At 36.1% G+C, this 18847-nt stretch overlaps 1 protein-coding gene across 2 annotated transcripts in view; it reads left to right on the top strand.

The window, feature by feature from the left end:
- Window positions 1-18119, top strand: part of zmat4b (zinc finger, matrin-type 4b) — a 35707-nt gene extending 17588 nt beyond the window's left edge. For both annotated transcript variants that reach the window (XM_016236008.1, XM_016236007.1), the window contains 4 exons: window positions 945-1101; window positions 12127-12351; window positions 15982-16078; window positions 17814-18119. In XM_016236008.1, coding sequence (XP_016091494.1) covers window positions 945-1101; window positions 12127-12351; window positions 15982-16078; window positions 17814-17829 — 495 coding nt within the window. In that variant the 3' untranslated portion in view covers window positions 17830-18119. The remainder of the gene's footprint in view (window positions 1-944; window positions 1102-12126; window positions 12352-15981; window positions 16079-17813) is intronic.
- The last annotated feature ends 728 nt before the right edge of the window (window positions 18120-18847 follow it).

Here is an 18847-nt window from a genome sequence, read left to right on the forward strand (position 1 = left end):
GATTATATATATGTATATGTGTGTGTACTGTGTATATTTATTATGTATATATAAATACACACACATACAGTATATATTTTGAAAATATTTACATACGTTTATACATTTATATATTCATATTCTTATATTTGATATGATATAATTATATTTAATATATAAAAATAAAATCATATTCTTATATTTGATATTATATATAAATATATTTAATATATAAAAATAAAAATTTTCTTAAATACATGCATGCATGTGTTTGTATTCATATATACATAATAAATATAAATAAGTATATACACACATATATTATGTAAACAAACACTTTTATTTTGGATGCGATTAATCGTTTGACAGCACTATATATACATATATATATATACACACTATATATGTGTGTGTGTGTGTGTGTGTTGCTAATATACATGTTGAAATATATTTACAGAAACATATTTTTTTGTTTTAATTACTTATATTTAACTATATTTTGGGGAATTTGTAATATAAGATTTTCAATCTAAATATATTCATATTGCCCACTCAAAAAGCTTCAGTGTAGCTATCTACATGCAATGTATCTAATGACTTTTTAAAGAGTAGTTTGATTGCACTTTAAATAACGATTAGCTTTTAGCTTGGCGAGCTAAAGTTCCGAAGTAACTTCCCCAACAGCGCTCAGAGCCAATATCAGTCAATATGAGAAACTCAGAGCGGTTGCATCAGAGCAGGAAGTAGAATATACGCTACACCGTTTTTAGAAGTTTGTAAATTACTTCTCCACAGCGCGACCCACATCTGCCAATTTGACAGCCAAATTTCATATCTTCCTCTTAAAGTTATAATAACACATTTGCTTCATAAATCATCCTGTTCTCCTGTATTATTAGCTGAAGGTGATAAATGGTCCCGGTTAAAGGATATCAGAGTATGTGTCTGCTTCTGTGTCGTCCCAGGGCAGTGTGGAGGGAGATGTGGACAAGAACAAGTGCTGCACGCTGTGCAATATGTCGTTCACTTCGGCGGTGGTGGCCCAGTCGCACTACCAGGGCAAGATCCACGCCAAGAGACTCAGGCTACTGCTGGGGGAGCCACCTGCTATCACATCTAAAGGTAGAAGGTGCTGATCTAAGATCAGGTTCACACTGTCTAAATCACAATATTTAAAGGCCAGGCTGTTCCCGGGTCAGTATTCATACTTAAATGAGTTTTACGTGTATGACGTCCTAAGCAGCCAGCGGGGAAGTGACCTGTTCAACCATGGATGGACTCTGAATATGAGATAATGAGGCAATTATTCTTGAGAATGAGTTCATTATTATTAATGCTCACGTTATTATGTATTACTCGTGTTTGATGAGGTATGGTATGAGATATGATATGATTGCTGCTCACAGTTAAGGGTATGGGGAGTTTTAAAAATCCCTAAACCTACATTTTAAATAGCTTGTTAATGCAAATATGTAATCAGCCAATCGCATGGCAGCAACTCAATGCATTTAGGCTTGTAGATCAAGACCAGTGTTGGGAAGGTTATTTTGAAATAGGTTACAGATTACAAGTTACCCTATATAAAATGTAATAAATAGTGTAACTATTTCAATTACTTTATTAATGTTACTGATTACTTTTATAAATTTCTAACAAATATTTTCAACTGTTAATCATTTTGAAACCAGGCAGGGTTAACCTTACAGTAGGACTCAACACTGATTACTGTCAGACTTTCAAAATTCTTTACCACCACAAAATCAGACGTTAGCACCACTTTTTACTTTGAGATCGTTCTGAGGTCAAATACAGATTTAAAATCAAAACAAGAAATAGTTTAATAGCTATGATACTGTTTTTGAAATCAAATCTTCGCATATGACAGGAAACACAGTTAATAAAAAAAAATAAAGCATATACATCAACCCAAATAGAAAATAAAACAGTTATCGAATAAGTTCTATTCTGTGTTTATAGTCATATAATCTGTTCGAATATTTTGAGATACTGGATTTTTGACTTTCATGAGCTGTAGGCTCTAATCATCCAAATTAAAACAAAAAAACAGTCCATAAAAAACAGTCCACTGTTTACCAAACAGTAAACAGATACGTCTATATCTTGTTTTGATACAAGTGTATTAACCTACTTTTGATTTATTCATCCAAAATGTGGCATACTCTGTGACATTCCGTGTTATACAGTAAAGTCCATTTTTATGATTGGATTTCACCAATCCGTCTGCGTTTTCTGCATCGCGGAAATCATATTGTGTCATATTTTAGAACAGTCAAAATATACAAAAGAAATGAAATCTGTATGTGTACATGTGCATCTCAAAAAATTTTAATATCGGGAAAAAGTCAATTTTGTTGGTAACTTATTTCAAAAAATGAAACTTTCATATATTCTAGATTCATTACATGTAAAATAAAAAATTTCAAAAGTTTTTTTGTTTTAATTTTGATGATTAGAGCCTACAGCTCATGAAAGTCAAAAATCCAGTATCTCAAAATATTCAAATATTTACATTTGAGTTTTATTAAATGACCATCTCTACAGTATAAATTCCGGGTATCTCTTGTTCTTTGAAACCACAATAATGTGGAAGACTGCTGACTTGGCAATGGTCCAGAAGAAAATCATTGACACCCTCCACAAAGAGGGTAAGTCACAGAAGGTCACTACTGAAAGGGGTGGCTGCTCACAGAGTGCTGTATCAAAGCATATTAAATGCAAAGTTGACTGAAAGGAAGAAATTGGGTAGGAAAAGGTGCACAAGCAACAGGGATGACCGCAAGCTTGAGAATACTGTCAAGCAAAGCCAATTCAAACACTTGTCCAAAGTCAATGCAGCCGCCTACCAGGAGATTTTGGAGCACTTTATGTTTCCATCTTGCTGACAAGCTTTATGGAGATGCTGAATTCCTTTTCCAGCAGGACTTTAGCACCTGCCCACAGTGCCAAAACCACTTCCAAGTGGTTAGCTGACCATGATATTACTGTGCTTAATTGGCCAGCCAACATGCCTGACCTGAAGCCCATATGGAATCTATGGGATATTTTCAAGAGAAAGGCTCAATAGTGCCTCAGCAGAGCCACAGGCTGATCTCTTCCATGCCACACCTCACTGATGCTGTCATTTGTGCTAAAGGAGCCCCGACCAAGTATTGAGTGCATAAATGAACATACTTTAAAGAACTTTAACTTTTCTGTTTTGCAAATCTTTTTTTTTTTGATTGATCTTAGGAAATATTCTAATATTTATCATCAAAATTAAAACAAAAAAATTATTGAAATGTTTTGCTTTACGTTATGAATCTAGAATATATGAAAGTTTCACTTTTTGAAACAAGTTACCAAAAAAAGAACTTTTTCACAATATTCTGATTTTTTTAGATGCACCTGTATGTGTGTGGATGTGTGTGTGTGTGCGTGTATGTGTGTTAAAATATTCAGATGTAGTCGTTAACATTTTTATAAGTAACTAATTTAAATACACATTTTACTCAGTAACTGTAACTGATTACAGTTACATTTATTTTGTAACTAAATTACATAACGCCGTTACATGTAACTAGTTACTCCACAACACTGATCAAGATGATCTGCTGAAGTTCAAACCAAGCATCAGAATGGGAAAGAATGTAAATCAAGTGACATTGAATGTGAGGTGGTTGTTGGTACCAGATGGCTGGTCTGAGTATTTCAGAAACTGCTGATCTACTGGGATTTTCATGCACAACCATTTACAGTGAATGGAGAAATAGGAAAATATCCAGTAATCGGCAGTTCTTTGGGCAAAAATGCCTTGTTGATGCTAGAGGTCAGAGGAGAAAGGCCAGACTGGTTCATGCTGATAGAGAGTCAACAGTAACTCAAATAACCACTTGTTACAATCGCGGTTTGCAGAAGAGCATCTCTGAACACACAACACATCAAACCTGGAAGCAGATGGGCTACAGCAGCAGAAGAGCACACTGGGTGCCATTCCTCTCAGCTAAGAACAGGAAACTAAGGATAAAATTTGCACACGCTCACTAAAATTGGACAATAGAAGATCGGGAAAAGGTTGCCTGGTCTGATAAGTCTTGATTTCTGGTGCAACATTTGGATAGTAGGGTCAGAATTTGGTATAAACAACATGAAAGCCTGGATCCATCCTGCTTTGTATCAATGGTTCAGGCTTGTGGTGGTGGGATATTTTTTATCTTGGCACACTTTGGCCGCCTTAGTACTAAGTATCGTTTAAACACCACAGCTTGAGTAATGTTGCTGACCATGTCCATCCCTTTATGACTACAGTGCAACTATCTAGTGATGGCTACTTCCAGCAGGATAATGTGCCATCTCACAAAGCTCAAATCATCTCAAACTGATTTCTTGAACACAATGAGTTCACTAGACTCAAATGGCCTCCACAGTTACCAGATCTCAGTCTAATAGAGCACCTTTGGGATGTGCTGGAATTGGAGATTTGCATCATAGATGTGCAGCCGACAAATCTGCAGCAACAACATGATGCTATCATGTCAATATGGACCAAAATCTCTGAGGAATGTTTCCAGCACCTTGTTGAATTCCAGGCATGCAATGAAGAATTAATGCAGTTCTGAAGGCAAAAGGCGGTCCAACCTGGTACTAGCAAGGCGATTTGATGCCTTGGGCAACTACCTACAACACCATAGTGTGATGGCGGGAACTTTTGCATGGGCACGCACTACTTACATTTTCACAAAATGTAAAAAAAACTTGGACTTGCAACTGCAGCTGGATGTCCTGTTTTTTATTCATTCAGATGTGAGTGCATTAGGCATATTAGAGGTTTATGTTCTCAAGGCTGTCGCTTGTGGCATGTTTATGATAAGAGCAGGGCCTGTAGCAGGAACAACACATCACTGACTCACTTAGCATGCATAATTGCGCGTGGCTAAGACACCTGAGGGTGCAAAATGACCCAAAAAAGAAAAAACGGAAAGAGCACAGAAAACAATCCAGAATGACTGCATATACAGTATGCTTGAAAGTTTGTGAACTCCTTGCAGAATCTGTGAAAATGTGAGTAATTTTAACAAAATAAGAGAGATCATACAAAATGCTTGTTATTTTTTATTTAGTACTGTCCCGAGTAAGATATTTTACATATTGTCCACAAGACAAAAAAATAGCTGAAAATTAAAATAACCCCCTTCAAAAGTTTGGGAACCCTTGGTTCTTAATACTGTGTGTAGTTACCTGGATGATCTATGACTGTTTTTTTGTTTTGTGATGGTTGTTCATGAGTCCCATGTTTGTTCTGAACAGTTAAACTGAGCACTGTTGTTCAGAAAAATCCGCCATGTCCTGCAGATTCTTCAGTTTCCAGCATATTTGAACCCTTTCCAGTGACTGTATGATTTTGAGATCCAATTGATCCAGCAGGATTTTAGCACCTGCCCATAGTGCCAAAACCACTTCCAAGTGGTTAGCTGACCATGATATTACTGTGCTTAATTGGCCAGCCAACATGCCTGACCTGAAGCCCATATGGAATCTATGGGATATTTTCAAGAGAAAGGCTCAATAGTGCCTCAGCAGAGCCACGGGCTGATCTCTTCCATGCCACACCTCACTGATGCTGTCATTTGTGCTAAAGGAGCCCCGACCAAGTATTGAGTGCATAAATGAACATACTTTAAAGAACTTTAACTTTTCTGTTTTGCAAATCTTTTTTTTTTTGATTGATCTTAGGAAATATTCTAATATTTATCATCAAAATTAAAACAAAAAAATTATTGAAATGTTTTGCTTTACGTTATGAATCTAGAATATATGAAAGTTTCACTTTTTGAAACAAGTTACCAAAAAAAGAACTTTTTCACAATATTCTGATTTTTTTAGATGCACCTGTATGTGTGTGGATGTGTGTGTGTGTGCGTGTATGTGTGTTAAAATATTCAGATGTAGTCGTTAACATTTTTATAAGTAACTAATTTAAATACACATTTTACTCAGTAACTGTAACTGATTACAGTTACATTTATTTTGTAACTAAATTACATAACGCCGTTACATGTAACTAGTTACTCCACAACACTGATCAAGATGATCTGCTGAAGTTCAAACCAAGCATCAGAATGGGAAAGAATGTAAATCAAGTGACATTGAATGTGAGGTGGTTGTTGGTACCAGATGGCTGGTCTGAGTATTTCAGAAACTGCTGATCTACTGGGATTTTCATGCACAACCATTTACAGTGAATGGAGAAATAGGAAAATATCCAGTAATCGGCAGTTCTTTGGGCAAAAATGCCTTGTTGATGCTAGAGGTCAGAGGAGAAAGGCCAGACTGGTTCATGCTGATAGAGAGTCAACAGTAACTCAAATAACCACTTGTTACAATCGCGGTTTGCAGAAGAGCATCTCTGAACACACAACACATCAAACCTGGAAGCAGATGGGCTACAGCAGCAGAAGAGCACACTGGGTGCCATTCCTCTCAGCTAAGAACAGGAAACTAAGGATAAAATTTGCACACGCTCACTAAAATTGGACAATAGAAGATCGGGAAAAGGTTGCCTGGTCTGATAAGTCTTGATTTCTGGTGCAACATTTGGATAGTAGGGTCAGAATTTGGTATAAACAACATGAAAGCCTGGATCCATCCTGCTTTGTATCAATGGTTCAGGCTTGTGGTGGTGGGATATTTTTTATCTTGGCACACTTTGGCCGCCTTAGTACTAAGTATCGTTTAAACACCACAGCTTGAGTAATGTTGCTGACCATGTCCATCCCTTTATGACTACAGTGCAACTATCTAGTGATGGCTACTTCCAGCAGGATAATGTGCCATCTCACAAAGCTCAAATCATCTCAAACTGATTTCTTGAACACAATGAGTTCACTAGACTCAAATGGCCTCCACAGTTACCAGATCTCAGTCTAATAGAGCACCTTTGGGATGTGCTGGAATTGGAGATTTGCATCATAGATGTGCAGCCGACAAATCTGCAGCAACAACATGATGCTATCATGTCAATATGGACCAAAATCTCTGAGGAATGTTTCCAGCACCTTGTTGAATTCCAGGCATGCAATGAAGAATTAATGCAGTTCTGAAGGCAAAAGGCGGTCCAACCTGGTACTAGCAAGGCGATTTGATGCCTTAGGCAACTACCTACAACACCATAGTGTGATGGCGGGAACTTTTGCATGGGCACGCACTACTTACATTTTCACAAAATGTAAAAAAAACTTGGACTTGCAACTGCAGCTGGATGTCCTGTTTTTTATTCATTCAGATGTGAGTGCATTAGGCATATTAGAGGTTTATGTTCTCAAGGCTGTCGCTTGTGGCATGTTTATGATAAGAGCAGGGCCTGTAGCAGGAACAACACATCACTGACTCACTTAGCATGCATAATTGCGCGTGGCTAAGACACCTGAGGGTGCAAAATGACCCAAAAAAGAAAAAACGGAAAGAGCACAGAAAACAATCCAGAATGACTGCATATACAGTATGCTTGAAAGTTTGTGAACTCCTTGCAGAATCTGTGAAAATGTGAGTAATTTTAACAAAATAAGAGAGATCATACAAAATGCTTGTTATTTTTTATTTAGTACTGTCCCGAGTAAGATATTTTACATATTGTCCACAAGACAAAAAAATAGCTGAAAATTAAAATAACCCCCTTCAAAAGTTTGGGAACCCTTGGTTCTTAATACTGTGTGTAGTTACCTGGATGATCTATGACTGTTTTTTTGTTTTGTGATGGTTGTTCATGAGTCCCATGTTTGTTCTGAACAGTTAAACTGAGCACTGTTGTTCAGAAAAATCCGCCATGTCCTGCAGATTCTTCAGTTTCCAGCATATTTGAACCCTTTCCAGTGACTGTATGATTTTGAGATCCAATTGATCCATCACACTGAGGACAATTGAGGGACTCAGTGTGAACACAACTCAACACAACTATTAAAAAAGGTTCAAACATTCACTGATGCTCCAGAAGGAAACACGATGCATGAATTTGAAGATCAAGGTAAATTGTACTTAATTTGTCTTCCGGGAAACATGCAAGTATCTTCTGTTGTTCTGAAGGGCAGTACTAAATGGAAAAAATATATATTTCTACAAAATAAGAAAAATCGGGACATCTTCATCCTGTTCAAATGTTTTCTCTTAATGCATCGTGTTTCCTTCTGGAGCATCAGTGAATGTTTGAACCTTTTTTAATAGTTGTGTTTGAGTCCCTCAGTTGTCCTCAGTGTGAAAAGATGGATCTCAAAATCATACAGTCACTGCTGGAAAGGGGTCAAATATGCAAAAGATGCTGGAAAACTGAAGTATCTGCAGGACATGGAGGATTTTTCTGAAGAACAGCAGGCAGTTTAACTGTTCAGAACAAACAAGGGACTCATGAACAACCCTCACAAAACAAAAAAACCGTCGTAGATCATCCAGGTAAACACACCCACAGTATTAAGAACATACAGTCACTGCTGGAAAGGGTTCAAATATGCAAAAGATGCTGGAAAACTGAAGTATCTGCAGGACATGGAGGATTTTTCTGAAGAACAGCAGGCAGTTTAACTGTTCAGAACAAACAAGGGACTCATGAACAACCCTCACAAAACAAAAAAACCGTCGTAGATCATCCAGGTAAACACACCCACAGTATTAAGAACCAAGGGTTCCCAAACTTTTGAAGGGGGTTATTTTAATTTTCAACTATTTTTGTGTCTTGTGGACTAAATGTAAACATCTTTTATGTAAAATATCTTACTCAAGCCAGTACTAAATAAAAAATAACAAGCATTTTGTATGATCTCTCTTATTTTGTTAAAATTACTCACATTTTCACAGATTCTGCAAGGAGTTCACAAACTTTCAAGCAGCACTGTATATGCTGAAACAGATCAAATAAAAGAGAAGTTAATATGGGGTTTCCCGTACAACAATGTAACTCACTGCTTAACCACCAACTAGCTAGCTAGTCATGACTGTTTCCCAAACATGGTCGCACCTTCGTTGTTTGATCCGCGTTGGATCAACAATATAGAACCGGTGGAGTAGTAGCTTCTACTAATTCATCGATTCGAGATCTCTGAGAGGCTGCTGTAACAAACATGGCAGCCGATGACTACTATTATTTTTTGTTCCTTGTCGTTTTGCTTTATTTGATGTTTGATTCATCGCAGGTTCCTCTTTCGTCATGCTGTTTGCGAATGTTCGTTTGAACTATGGTTTTAGGAAACACTGAATCGTTGAACTATGTTGGTAATGACGGAAATACATGAGGTAAAATCCATTCACAAGACTAGATTTGTACATTTTCTGCAAAATAGTTAGTTAAGCCTGTTTTATCATCCACCAGGCAGCAATCATATATGCAGTCGCTTAGAAAGTAATAGCGCAGCTCTCACCAACAAACTTGTATGATTTAATGTGCCTTTATGTCCACAGCACAAATGGTGCGGGACGAGTTACATGCTGACTTTTTAAAGTGTTTGTCCAAATAGCAAGCATCACTAAGCAACACCATTAAAAACTATTAGTAACCATAATAGGGTTCAAGAAACTGTCCTTTTGTTGTTTGTTCAGCAGTCATAGTAGTAGCTCAGCATTATTCGGTTACAGTCGGATAGTTGCTATGTGGCTGCTTCCACCATCATAAAGATCTTGATGGTGATTTTTCATGTTATGAGCTAAAAAGGTTGTTGTTTCTCCTTATATAACTCTTTATCTATGATAATAATGATAAGGTGTAAAAGACCTAGATTAAATGGTCTGATAGGCTGGAATACAGAAGAGGATATAATTTGATTAAATTATCCTTGAGTGTCATTGCTATTATCAAGTAACTGACCAAACCGCTGCACTGCAGATCTACACAATTACTGTAAAGCTAGTTTAAATAAGATATTATGAAAGCTTCAAATGATAACGCATGGATTTATGGATTTATGTTGATCTGTAGCACCTGCACCTTTTTACAGTAAACACAGGACTCTAACGTTTAAAAGTTGGCAAGTTTTTTTTCAAATTTTTGAAAGAAGTCAAAAAGTAAAATCAAGATTTTATTGAAATACAATGAAAAACGAATTACTGTGAAATATAAAATAACTGTTTTCTATTTAAATATATTTTAAACTGTAATTTATTCCTGTGATTACTCCATTCCTTACATTACTCCAGTCTTCAGTAGGGGTGGGCAATATGACCAAAATCTTGTATGACGATATGAGTAGTTTTATTTCACGGTAATGATATACAGTATATCACAATATAGTTGTTGTTTTTTTTCAAAATTTTTGATACTATAGAAAATTCATAATTCTTGTCACTAGTGTCAATATCACAAAAAACTAATACTAGCCAAAAAAAACAACTAATTTCTCTATGTGTGCGCGCTGTCTGAGAGACTGTTTCTGAGTCCTGTCAGAGAGGCGTGCGCATGTGAAGTTGGTGCTCATATGGCACGGGAGTATTATTTTTGCCACTTTATTGGCCTTGAATGGTTAAATACACACACTTGGATGTGTCAAATTGCCCGTCTTTGCAAGTATCATTGTAAACACAGTAATTTATGTTTTAAATAAAAGCAAACAGCTGAAAAAGAAAACACATGTGTAACAGGATATTGGATCCGGGCAGCTCTTAAAGTTATAGCAGTCTAATATTCCTGCTGTCTATCATTAATGCTAATCAAACAACAAAAGAGAGAAAATCTCTTACTGCTCCTGACTAAATCATTTTTGTAACTATAATAAGAAATATATTTAATTTACACAGTGAAGAATATGCAGTGTTTTTTTTATACATTGAATGTAGCATTTCTTATTTATTTGTTTGTAGTTGTTTGGACCTATTGCTTTCAATTAGTTTCTTATTCTTATTTAATCGCTGACTGTTGACTTGTCTTCAGTGAGCTTAAGTGTTCTCTTTTGCTGCTTATCACAGTACATCCAGAAAGCATTTTTGAAAATGGCAGAGAAATGTTCAAACAGATGAAATACTCATTCTCGATTTGTTATGCTGATACCATAATTTGCAATAAAAACATTTGTATATCAAATTGGGGAAAAAATGCTAAACATTTTCACTTGTGGTCTCAGACTTTGAGGCCACTGTATTTGTCACGGTAGAGTTTCATATCACACTCTAATTATGTGTTATACTGAAAACAACCCTCTATTCAAATACCTCAGGGAATTGGATGAAAATTGAGATGGAAGGAAGAAGAAAAAAAGGAAAAAGAATGCTTCATATTATCTAGTTATTTTGATACCTTCTATAAATACACACGTAGAGCTGCCAGTGTCATCTATCCTCCACTTGAAAAACCATGGAAGAGCCAAGAGACGCCCCATTTGTGCCATCCACCGTTCCTATTTTATACGTTATGATGTGGGCTTGCTGTCAGTGTAGTCTCTTGTTTGTCGTTTACTATGTAACGGAGTATAATTAGACGGGTGAAAACATCCCTTGTTCTCGACTTTGTAATAAAAATTCACTTCTCAAAAACAGACAAGGAAAACACAAGCTTAGACCTGCTAGTGTGAGACAAATTACCTCCCGTCTGTTTATGAACCATATTCATCATATTAGTGTCATGAGATTCAGAATGCATCTTATTAAGCTGCAGCCACAGGGGACATCCCATGTTCCTAATTTGTGCCCTTTACCCATGAAATACTTCAAACTGACGTGAGCCTGTGCCCCATACTTTGACAGGTGAGACAGACCGCAAGCAAAATATGTCAATTGAATCACGTACACATGTCTTGGAAATTCTAATATGTGTTATTAATGCTGTCACACACCTGCTGTGTTGGACTGGATATTGGTAAATAAAATGAAAAATGGATTTGCCATTTTAACTTTAAGGCTGGCTGTTAACTTGTGTTGGTATGTTGCACAATTTTTTTTTTCTAAAAATATTTCCCTTTTTTTATTTCTTTTGTTTGCTTTTTAAAAAAAATTTTCTTCAAAATGTTGAAAATTAATGGGCAGGAATGGAGGGCAAGATCATATAATGCATCTTCTGTATGAATGCCAAAGCCCAATTTCTCAGGTGTTTTCACATTAATAGCTTTTACCTGTAGCCTGTTTGGTAATTAATGTATGGTACACTAAGTATACTAAGTCTGTTATACCCTCTCTTTACAGAGGTGACAGCCAATTCAGAGCATATGGTGACTGAAGACTCGCCGGGAAGTCCTTCTATTCATGGCAGACTCTCACACCGCTACTGCCAAATGTGTAAGGCCTGGTTCAACAACCCCGGCATGGCCAGACAGCACTACGACGGAAAGAAGCACAAAAAAAACGCAGCCCAAGCTAACCTCCTCGCACAACTGGGTAAAAGTCTGGAGGACGAAGATGATCTAAACGGTATGTTCTGAGAGGAATGGGCAAAACATAGATAGGGATAGTTTACCCAAACATGAATTAAAAGTGATTCTGTTATCATTTACTCGCGCTTAAGTTGTTCCAAACACATACATAGTGTTTGACTTTTTTAAAATCTAAATAAAGTAATAAAAATAAAGCAAAGAAGTCATTATTCAAAAAAATCTAGATTAGTGAACAGATTGTTTTTTTGAATTGGATCTTTTGAGTGAATCGTTTGATATACCACTATAAATTATTCTTTTAATAGGACCCGATTACCACAATTAATGCAATCAGAATTTTCAGTCGAATTTTCAAAATGTCATTGTTCATCACACAAAGATGCGTATGACTTCAAAAGACTTGGAATATAGTGCAGTTGTTTGCACCACTTTTATGATACTTTTGCATGCTTTTTTAAAGTTTAACATTTAATTGTATTTCATATACAAGGGTGACTGTTTTGTGTTGGAACGAACATATATTTGGTTTCATGCATAATCTGTTTATTGGAGCATGAATACCAGCATTTCAGGGCATTAAAGGGATAGTTCACCCAAAAAAGAAAATTATGCCATGATTTACTCACCTGTAACATTTTGGAGAGTTTCACATACATAAAAAATGTATGCTGTTCTGTATCAGCAGCACTGTACGCGGATATGCTGTTTACGTTGTTTACGCTTTGTTTACCTTGCGTACGTTGTTTACGTATGTGATACTCTCCAAAATGGCGCTATAGGGTGACGCGGAGGAGACGAATTGTTGAATAAAGTCGTTATTTTTGTTTTCTTTGCGCACAAAAAGTATTCTCGTAGCTTTATAACATTACGGTTGAACCACTGATGTCACATGGACTATTTTAGTGATCTCCTTGCTACGTTTCTGAGCCTTAATCGTGTTAGGATCCTTGCTAGCTATGGGAGGGTCAGAGAGCTCTCGGAATGCATCAAAAATATCTTAATTATTGTTCCGAAGATGAACAAAGGTTTTACGAGTTTGGAACGACATGAGGTAATTAATGAAAGAAATTTTCATTTTTGGGCGAACTATCCCTTTAAAAACTTGTATTTCACATACAAGGGTGACTTATTTTTTGTTCTGCAGAAAAAAATGAAACTCTTAAGGGTTTAGAACAAAATGAGGCTGAGCAAATGATGACAGAGCTTTAATTTCTGGGTGTACTGTCTCTTTAAAACAGCACATTCAATTGTAACAATGTTTGTTTTCATTAGTTTGTGGTAATGACTCATGAATAACCCCACCGTAAATGCCACCGTTTAAGCACAGATATCATTTTAGCATTGACCATTCTGTTTTACAGGCCTCAGTAGAGGCATTTTAATGCTCTGAGAGTCTTTTCGCAAGCAGGCATTTCATTAAAGTTTTGCATTATTCAGCAGCTAGCTAAAGAGCTTTCGTTCGAGGCAGTTATCAATAGGTAATTAATGGCGCGACAAAGAACCTCCCAGAGCACAAGATCTTTGCTCGCCAAACAAACCGACGATGGCGGAGGTTGCAGACAACAAAGCCACCTCGTTGGTGAGTTTTGACTCATAGAGGGACTAGAAACCACTTCGTGGGAGGTGCGTACCAGCTGCCGTTTGGACAAATGTTGGATTTAGATTCAGATTGAAAAGTGTCCTGTCCCTCACGTCACGCTTGTGACTCATAAATATGACTCATTGCTGCAGTTTTCATTAAGGCTTCCCAGCATTTCACTCACCAATAATAGTACAAGCACTCTCTGGATTGAATATGCTCTATTTATGTGACGTGTAATATTAGTCTATGACTACAAACGTAGAATAGTATTTGACATGCTATTTTTGCTCATTAGCAATTGTCTGTGATAATGCCGTTCTGTCGTTAACTAAAAAAAGTTTGCGGCGCTAACAGCAGGGTGCCAAATCAGTGTTCAGCGGTAATCGAATCCCATTTTTATAGCATTTTCATCAGACTTCCCACCTCACAGGAAGCCAGCGACTGATTTTCCGAGCTTCACACAAGCTTATTATTTACTGGTCTGTCTTAGTTAGAGGCGGAGAACAGATTTGGTGTAGGAAGACAGAGCTGGGGGAGGATACGACTTATCAGCGTGTTTCACGGCCCCTTCTGTTATGTGTGTTTAATCACTGAATGTGCACAATGCCAAAGAAAAGCTGAGGTGCTGTGGTTGCAAAGACGAGGCCAACGTAATCTGTGGCTATAGATCCGTGGTAAATGTTATTGATGAGGCATCTAGATGAGCCTCCATTCATTATCTGGCCTGATTGCCCGGATACTGGGATAACAAAGGATTCCCGTTGTTTAAACAGACTAGGTGCTTGCTTTGTGGCATATGCAAGGGTCATATGGCATATGTAAGGGTCATTTAACACCACCCATCTCCCAATAGTAAATCACATCATGCACTAGATGGTTACACAAACAGACATGCTGTTTGAATATATGAGTCATATGTGGACATAAGCTTATGTTTATGTGTGAAGGAGGAATATATATTTGGTTTCATGCATAATCTGTTTACTGGAGCAGGGATGTCTGCACTATATACGAGTAAATGACACGAAAACTAGTCCAAGGCATAATTTACTCCAAAAATTAAAAAAAAGCATTTTATATTTTAGTATTACTTTAATATTATATTTTGCATAAAGAAAATTACACTTATTTGTAGGACTATTGGGATTATTTATTTAACGTAATTTTTTTTGAGAATTATGCATATTTTCTTTTTGGTAATTTTCATTAGCCTCAATGGTTATTCTCATTAGTATGTACACATTTTCAAAGATCATTTTAGACAAAAAAAAAAGAGAGTAAAATTTATGTTATGTTAATGAGAGTAAAAACTGATTATGATTATGATTTTTTGTAATTTGTCATCTCAGTGGTGATTCTCATTGCTATGTACATATTTTAAGGATAATTTTAGACAAAAAAAATTATAGAAAGTTTATACATTTATATAATAAATAACAAGTTAATATAATATATAAACATATAAAAATAACAAGTTAAAATAATAAAAAACACATTTTTAATATGATATATATATATATATATATATATATAAAATAATACAAAAATATATGTTTTTAATATTATATTAAAAACCTGTCTATATATATATATATATATATATATGTATACACACACTGTATCTATAAGGTAGCACAACTACTGAAGTTTAAGTTTGCATATATCCTGCATATGTATTTTAAATACATAAATGCATATAAATATACAAAATTATCAGACAGCTATGTAACATTTTTTTTTTGCCTTAAATGGTCCTTAAAGTGGCCCTTTATTTTTCTTTAAGAAAAATCTAATTGAATTTCTTTTTTCTTTTGATTTTAGAACAAATAAGACATGTTCATCAATTCACCATTATGTTATTTATTTTGCTTGAGAAAGATTGGCAATGTGCTGTGCTCAGGCTATATGCTAATTTATCCATGTAATTCATGCACGGTGAAGAAATGGTCAAATTCTCAGGGTTTTAGCTGTCTGTAGGTGTTTGTCAAAATAGGGCATTATACCCTCAGACAAGATTTGAGGGCATTTGCTGTTGAAATCAACATAGTTAGTCAAATAGATGTTTATATTTATGTATGCTCTTAGGCCTGAAGCGGAGTCACACATGTGAGGTCTGCAGTGTTACACTCAACTCTGTGGCACAATACCATGCACATCTGCAGGGCTCCAAACACCAGAACAAGTGAGTATCAGCAACTGCATCTCATTCAGAGACAAAAAGAAGAGACCAGAATCAAAGGTAAACCAGCAGTGAATCACATAATGATAATGTGGGAGAAAGTATCTCTACACAAAACGCTAATTTTAATAAAGCATAATAAGAGTCATTGAATCATTCACCAACCAAGCCAATCAGGAATGTAACCACTCATAACAGACACTCACTGGTAGCCACACACTGGTGCAAAACTGTGAAAGTGTGCACAAGCAGTACTCATATCAGCGGGCACGAGGTGTTAACTTGCATCATGTTCATGCAAGTGAAGTTAATGGAGTGTTGTATATGCGATCAATATCTGCTTCGAATCAATATTCCGCCTGACTGGACCATGTCCTCACGGTACCGTACGGGCCACAGTTTCCATGCGGAGGCTGCAGTGGAGCAGGCAAGGTCACAGCATAGCGTGTTAGGCTGCATGGATTGTTAATTAGGTAGAGATGAAGGAGAAGGAACGTGAGAAGCATGATGGGAAGCACCAGGCGTGTCCAAGCTGTCACGGAGTCGCATGCAGTGGCATTATTCCAGCCTCTCATCATGAGATGTGTTCATATACATGCACAAGAAGCAGCACACACAAGGACGACCCTCAATGGACGGGACCCTGAGGCTGATACATTACCGGAGCTGTTTTATGTTTTAAAGGAATAGTTCACCCAAAAATGAAAATTTGCTAAAAATGTACTCACCCTCGGGCCATCTAAGATATGGATGTTTATTTCTTTATCCAAACAAATTTGGAAAAATTTAGCATTGCATCACTCACTAATGGAATGGGTGCCGTCAGCATGAAAGTCAAAACAGCTGATAAAAACATCACATAATCCACATGACAACAGTCCATCACTTAATGTAACATCTTGTGAAGTGAAAAGCTGCATGTTAATAAGAAACAAATCCATCAAGCTGTTAATCATTCACATTAAACCATCGCTTCTGGCTAAAATATGAGTCCATAATCTATAATAATGCTTCCTCCAGTGAAAAAGTACATCTCCTGTTGTCTTCCCACATCAAAATCCACTGACATATTTGTTTTGAACGGTTTTCACTCATAAACAGTACTTGATCTGTGCATATTTCTCTCCTGATTCAGACGAAATTACTTTTTCATTGGCAGAAGCAACATTGAGGACACTTATTTTAGCTTGTATTTGTTTCTTATAAACACAACTTTTTTTCACTTCACAAGATGTTAATTGAAGGACTGGAGATTACTTATGGATTATTGTGATGTTTTTATCAGATGTTTGGACTCTCATTCTGACAGCACCCATTCACTGCAAAGGATCCATTGGTGATGTGCACACCTGGATAATTCTTCCTTAGCTTATTTTACCTTGTTTCGAACAACTTGCATGCCAAACTGAACAAATATGCCTAATTCAGTCCGTCAACAAGATTTAAATGCTATTTTCATAATATCTGTTTTCCTTTTATTTTGTTATATTATTTATTATATTATTTAAAAAACCCTTGCTACATGTACTGCGTTAAGCTAACTGAGACTTGTTATAGCACTTGTATATCATTGCTCTTTTGTTGATTTTGATTGCTTCCATTGTCCTCACTTGTAAGTCGCTTTGGATAAAAGCATCTGCTAAATGACTAAATGTAAATGTAATAGCACAAAAACTGTGGTTAACTTTTTTACTTTTCATTTTAGCCATGTCATAAATCTGTTTGGCTTCTTTCTCAGCTTGAAGAACAAATGAAGTTTGATGGAGCTCCCCTATATCCCCTCTACTCTTGAAACTATTTGAGGATCTGTCTGTGGAAGTCAAGGCAACTTTAAGACACCACATGACAGCGATATCAGTTCATGTTCTCTTGATCCACTGTGTTCATGACAGCGATATGGACACTACCAGTAAAGACAGAGACCTGGACAATGATAATGGATCATGGACAAGTGCATTTTGCTAAATTTGTACATAAAAGGAAAAAAAACACAAAAAACATTCACATCCTGATCACTTTAATGTATATATTCAAGGCATGTCGAATGGACACAATTATAGCTTTATTTTAATTTGGTGTGATTAAAACGATTTTGATTGTAATATTTTCATTTAAATGTATTTTAATTTATGTGTAAGAACTGAAAATTTTGTATTAGAGTGAAAATGTCATTCAAATGTTGTAGCTCTCTGTAGTCCACTAAAGATGTATTGAATTTTCTTGTTTTATTTTGTACATACAGTACAGTCTGTGAGAATTGCTCTCGGATGATATTAAAATGAGACTTTGTCATAGTTTTGAAGCTGAATTCAACCAGCATACTAGTAAAAGTAATGAACCGAAGGACAATAATTGTTTTTAATCTATCTTTCTTCGAAAACGTCATTACTTTAACAAGACTTGTGTCGTTCGAAATGTTCAGCAAACGCTTTTTCAACATTAGCTGCTGTATGAATAGATAGAAAATGAACTATTTACTATCTCTTGCAATGACTGTAGAAGAAAGAAACCCAAGGGATTACTATAAGGAAGCATTACTGAGATGAAAAAGTTAATAGTCTGCTATCATGCTATACTTTGCTGAGATGGGGTCATTTTAGTGCTTTTCATAAAGGACTGAATGCTGCCGATTTCCATTTGTGCACTGGTTCATTTAAAAAAGCCAAAATAATCGAATTATCCCCAAAACGATAATGACTTTTAAAAATGAAGATAGGTTCCTAGCATTGTTTATTATTAAAATAATGTTTTGTCTTAGAAATGACATCCTAG

Source organism: Sinocyclocheilus grahami, unplaced genomic scaffold (genome assembly GCF_001515645.1).
Source record: "Sinocyclocheilus grahami isolate Dianchi unplaced genomic scaffold, SAMN03320097.WGS_v1.1 scaffold478.1, whole genome shotgun sequence".
Taxonomy (NCBI): domain Eukaryota; kingdom Metazoa; phylum Chordata; class Actinopteri; order Cypriniformes; family Cyprinidae; genus Sinocyclocheilus; species Sinocyclocheilus grahami.